This window comes from Lagopus muta, chromosome 2 (genome assembly GCF_023343835.1).
Source record: "Lagopus muta isolate bLagMut1 chromosome 2, bLagMut1 primary, whole genome shotgun sequence".
Classification (NCBI taxonomy): Eukaryota; Metazoa; Chordata; class Aves; order Galliformes; family Phasianidae; genus Lagopus; species Lagopus muta.
The window spans coordinates 45062921-45068920 of record NC_064434.1 but is presented as its reverse complement, the minus strand read 5'-3'; the positions used below and the strand labels follow the sequence as shown (position 1 = coordinate 45068920).

The 6000-nt window shown below is 43.0% G+C and overlaps 1 protein-coding gene across 2 annotated transcripts in view; it reads left to right on the top strand.

Moving 5' to 3' along the window:
* Positions 1-2995: 2995 nt before the first annotated feature.
* The window catches only part of LAMA4 (laminin subunit alpha 4), a 96951-nt gene continuing 93946 nt past the window's right edge, over positions 2996-6000 (top strand). For both annotated transcript variants that reach the window (XM_048935529.1, XM_048935528.1), the window contains exon 1: positions 2996-3571. In XM_048935529.1, the coding sequence (XP_048791486.1) occupies positions 3371-3571 (201 nt within the window). In that variant the 5' untranslated portion in view covers positions 2996-3370. The remainder of the gene's footprint in view (positions 3572-6000) is intronic.

Sequence of the window (6000 nt, the reverse complement as noted above, 5' to 3'; positions counted from 1 at the left end):
CTCAGTTTAGCCAAATTTTTTTGAAGATGTAAGCATTTAACTCTCCAAAGCTATTATGTGGTCTGTATACACAACAGCAGCATCTCAGCCAAAACCAAGTGTGCATACATGCAATACTCAGTTTCCCTTAACCATCTCTGTAATAAAAAGACAATTTAAAAAATCAAGTTGTGAAAGTTGATAATTCAATTAATTTAAATTCCTCAAATACATTAATTTGTCAAAACTGAATCAGTCAACATTATGATTGTTACCTAAAATTGGTGTCTTACATAGTGATACTTCTTGTGACATATTCCCAGGCCTAAACTATACCAGTTTCACTTTAGACAGATGAAAAGATACAAAGCGACTCTACAGACCACTGTTCTAAAAGGAACACTTTCAAAGTCTTTTATTCTGAAAACATATTTACTGAAGTTAACCCAAAATGTTCTACTTACCAATTAAGCAAATCTTCAAAACTGCAAAACTAGAAAGAATCTTTTTTTTCATTGTTGCAACACAAGCCAGAAAAAAATATATATATATATACATATGAGCAATTGTACAAATACAGTTCTACACGTTATTTTTTGTTCCACTAGAATAATAAGTCTTGTTCTCCAGAGCCAAAACTACAACAGCTAACAACTTCCTAGGAAAACTAAAGCGCATAGAGCTAGAAAAAGCCTCAAGAAAGCAGTTATCCATTCCTTCCTTTTTAACGCTTTCATGTCAGATTTCTCCACTGATATCTTTCTCTCTTTGATGAATATTGAACCAAGGATCTCCTAAATCATTGACTCATAGAGTGGCTTAGATTGAAGGGGACCTTAAAGATAATCTAGTTCTAACCCCCTGCCATGGACAGAGTTGCCAAGCACCAGAGCAGGCTGCCCAGGATCCCACCCAACCTGGCCTTGAATTGAATGCCTCCATAGTGGCATCCACAATCTCTCTGGGCAACCTGATCACTCTAAATCAGCCTAACCACTCTAAATCATCTTCTTATACCTATTGTCTTCAAAATTACATCTCATTTTCTGCCTTTAGCATTCAACTTTTGGCTTAATATTTCTCTGCTCAGATGTAGTCTCAGATTTTACTTCCCACATTTCTTCTTGAGCATCAGCTCCAGAAATTACTCCCAGATTGACCAAATCTTCTTTTATTCTCCATCTTTCTGATTCATGTAGTTTCTTTCCAGATAGCCTACATTCTTCAGTTTCTTTTTCTATTAGGCAAGAGAAATTTCCACCTAAGTACCTGAACTAGTTAAAGATCCCCTACCAGAAACACATAGATTTGACTTTCCAGTTCTCCTCATTTACAGGTTTATGAACATGAAGTAACTCTTCCCCAAGTTGTTATTCTCTATTTCTTTCTCAACAGTTCCTTCCAAATGGCTGGGAACAGATACAGAAGATTCTCTGCTAATTGCTTCCCCTCCAAAAAAAAAAGAAAAAAAAGGTTAAAAAATTGTCGCATACATGGTCTAGTAATTTGCTGCACAATTCAGTGGGTAGTTTTAAATCTCCAGTGTTGTCACACTAGTGGTGATTCTGTCACTTATTCTCAAGATGTTTTGTTCTCTCTTTTGCACCTTCTTTTTAACTGTTACCTTCCCACCTGAAACTTGCCCCTGTAGCAGGAGGTCTAATGGGAACTCTGTGGGGCCCTGGCTGGAAGTCTCCACCGTCTTTTGCTCTATAATCCTTCAGACCTGCTTCAGACCATTCCCAGGGCTGCCACTGGCAGAAAGAGCTGGAAAAGCCTTGATAGCCCCCAACAACATCTCACCATCACACATCACGCTTGTCACCATGTCAGGTCCCGTCCACAGAGAGGTCTGCATTATGCTCAGGGTGGAATTACTTGCAACCACCTCGACCATGTTTTACTTCCTCCTGCACCCTTTGGACCTGATCCTCACAACCTTGGGTTGCATAGCTTTTTCTCCTTGCCCACACCACTTCTGAAACACAGAGAGTTTATTGATGTGTAACTACTTCATAGTTCCTATATGGAACTTGTATATTTAAGGGCACAAATCTTAACTTATAGGTGTGTGAAATTCACAGATCACCAGAGGACTTTATTTTACTCTTAATTCTCTATTGAAAGCATCCTCAGTTCATAATTTCTTTAATCAGATTGGAAAGGAAAGAGGGTAGAGGGGAAAAAGTGGGAACACACTTTCAGAACAAAGTCCAAAAAGCCAATCTCTAGTGCAGTGGTGTCATAAAATCCTGAAAATAGAACAGCTAAAGGACAAGGTGCTGAACCCTTAGAAGGAGCAGTGCACTTTAGTATAATTACATCTTCACTTTGCCCCAAAACATAAGAAGGCTTTTGCTTTGTCTTTCTGAGATTGTAGACATAAAATTAGGTCATCTGTGGGCAATATATTAAGTTTGCTTTCATACACTGCAGGCCTTGTTAGCAGGGCTTCACAAAGCATCTCTTGAAAATGGAATACAAGATGCTCTTTGTAAATAAAAGTTCATGAGTCTGAGTGATGAAGTCATTTTCCAAAACTGCAGTGAACGATATTCTTTTTCACGAGCTGCTGAGAAGCCAAGAGGTGGGCTTGAGGAAAAGGGTTTGAATGAAGCATGTCAGAGTAACCACTTTGCCCTATTAGCCCATGGCACAGCCAGGCTGCCTCTCCTCCTCCCCCCATCCACAGACTCCCTTCCCCCCGACCAAAGAGAAGGGTTGTTGGGCAGCTTTTAATAAATTTAGCACTTTCCTGCTTTCCATGGAATGAGATGATAAACAAAAACAAAAAAACAAACATAGTCACAAATGCCCCTGCTTTGCACAGAGGGGCTGAGGGTACCCAGACAGAGCCAGTGGGGGTGGTGGAGGGGGAAAGCTGACCTCACTTCTGAACAGCAAAGTTGGAGTGGGAGGGTCCGGACACGAAAGGTAAAAAGGGAACGATGTGAACATGTGAAGGAACCCAGAGCACCGCGCACAGCGTCAGTCTGCATCCTGACAGGGGGAGATAAGGTGGCTGGGGAGCCAGCGGTGCTTTCCTGGAACACAACCTCCGTTTGACACTCTCTGCTTAAGCACTGCCCATCTGTATGTTATTGAGCTGGAGCCTCTGGGGAAAAGAGGAGCCACAGGCACAGAGAGTGAACGAGAGAGGGAGGCAGCAAAAGCGCTTTTCTTCCCTTGCTTTTTTTTTTTTTTTTTTTTTTTTTTCACCCTTTTAAATAAGGATCTGGTTAGACTGCCTTGAAGTGCCACATCTGGAAACTGAACGCTGAAAGAAAGTTAAAATAACTGAGGCACCACTAAGCCAAGGGGGGCTGATTGCAGAAGAGGGTAAACAATTACTAAGACGCTAGAAGACCACTGCTGGATGTAAGGGGAGGAAATGGCTTTGATCTCCGCCTGGCCCCTGGTTTTTCCTATATTATTCTTTTCGAGATGCTTCTTCTCCAGCACAGCCTCGAGCTCAGGAAGCGTCTTTCTGTTTGACATTGAAGGTAGCTCAGCGGTCAGCACGCAAGAAGCTACTGTTATCAGAGGGCAGCAGCAGTCAGTAGCTACTGGAAGTTGGGTGCCTTTTGCCGAGGTACAGTAACTGCGTTCTCTCTCTGGTGTCTGCGCTTTTCTGCTTTCATCTGTCTGTGTCGAAGTTCCCATCTGGTTAACGTTAGCTTAATCATTCGATCCTTAAAGCCATGCCGGAGATTTTTGCAGGGGGTCTGAGACGCTGCATTTGGAGACTAGAGAGATACAGTTCAGAACTTCAGAATGCACGCGTGCCCTGCCTGCTGCGAGCAGGCAGCTGCTGTGCTTTGCAGTGAGACCAACCTAGCACGTCTCCAACTTTCTTGCCAACATAACTAAGCAGGCTTGTCCAAACAGAGCTGTTTTAGAAGGGTTAATTGTCACTACAGTTTTCTGCTTGCCTTATGCTTAAGATTTTAACTCATTTAAATTGACAAAGAGTTTCTCTCTTTTGGGGGCAAACACTGTGCGGTAGAAGTTTTTGCTTCTGTTTCTGAATGCCATCCACCTCCAAAAGTTCCTTTTGGTGATGAGAGCAAGGATAAAAAAATCAAACGCGTGCAGGAAACTGCCTGCAGAGAGAACACCTGCAGAGATTTTATGTCTTCCAAAAAATATGAGGTTGAGATTAGTGACAAATAAAATTAGAGAGATCTGAGAAGAATTCTGACTGTGGAAAATTTTCCAGCAGTCACTGTGTTTGTTAGAGGATAGGGTGATACTTATTCTAGCAGGGCTACATCTGGAATGAACTATAAAAAAACACAGCTTGGGAAAACAATAAATTACTACAGCATGCACAGAGAGAGGGAGACAGTAATGTCCTATACGTGGGAGATGCAAAGTAAAAGGCAAATTGAGTTACATAAGGTCATGGGAAGGGAAAGAGTTGTTCTAGCATGACATCCAAAAATGAGGTGTGATTAGCACAGCCAAGTCAGTATGACAATATCAAGATCTCAATCTCTTATATCACAAGGCTAATTCTACCCATCCACCCCCATACTCCAATTATTAGAGCTAATATCCATGGAAATTAATGTATGAGCTTTTCAGATCGTTGGGGTTAATGCTGGACTGAACAGAGCTCACCCCCCCCCCCCCCCCCCCACTGCTGTGGCTCCAAGTAGCAGTGCAGCCTCCCAAAATTCCTGCCTGCTTACCCTGTGAGGGACTCGCTGTGAAACATGACCCGTGTGAGAAAATTGGAGTCTAATCCCTGCTCTGCTCAGTGTAGGAGCTCTTAGGAGCCATTGGAGGTTTGGATGGGCTCCATGCCATGGGATGTACATCTCTGCAGTCTCGGCCTGGGATGTCCCTGGGAAGCCACATTACCACCTGTTGTTTACAAAATGGAAAGTGAATGAAATGTCAGATTTAGGAGTTGAATGGATTTTGTAGCAGGACTTCATAGGATAAAGGCTCCAAATCTCTCGTGGCCATTCTGTTGTACGGTTTTCCAAAAATTTGTGTTAACAGACTTTATGAAGGTGCTGTGGGATATACACTGGACTTTACAGAAGAATGACACTTTAGCCCTATTCATCCATCTCAATCATCTCTGAAGCTTCACCTAATAGACTCACTAGCTGGTGTTTCTTCCAGCAGTTTATTTCAGTCACTACAATGGGAGCATTTACACACTGTTCAGATCCCATATTCCAAATGAACGCTGCTACCTGCAGTAATTATGCCAAAGCTCTTGACAGCAGGATGTTATCAGGAAGGAGCTCAGGCTCCTTTGCTACATTCAGATGTCCCCATAACTATGTTTCAGGGCCCACCTCCATGCCTACTTCCAGAGAGGCCCAGTAGGATGTTCTTTTGGGACAGAACTGATGGCTTTGTTGCAATGATTCACGAGCTGGTAATGGGGGCTTGGGAGCTTACTCTAAGCCCAGAGATAGACCTGAGGACCAAAGAGTGACACCTGGCAGTGTCTCTTCCAGCCCTCAGATGGTTTCCTCTTCCCAAAATCCATCATCTCTCATTCAGCAACGAGAAGAGGGTCTATCCAAGCAGTTTTGAATCTGCCTTTTCCAAGCCTGAGTTCTTAGCCCACAGTTCACAGGGAACCACAGTATAAACTCCTTTACACAACACGGCTTGATTCAGCTCTCTCATCTAAATATTGACTCAGGCCCACAGCTCTCCCGAGCAGACAGAGGCTGTTAGTCACATTGAATAGTGCCAAGTTACACAAGGGGTTGGTTAGCGAGGCAGAGCTAAGGGAACCACAGGCTTTCTGTGCACAGACCTTCACGAGGTCTGTGGTGCCACTCAACCGCAAAGTCAAACAAGCTGCTCTGAAGGCAGAACACAGGGCAGATAGAAAGCATGGCATTTCAGTATGAGGAGAACATGATGGACAGTACTGGACCCACTCATTAGTGTGTACTTCCTAGTGTCTTCAGAAATCCAGGTCTATAACAGTGTTGGCGGGAACTTCTAATATGCAAGCAATGTGATGTTCTTAATTCCTGCTAGGAG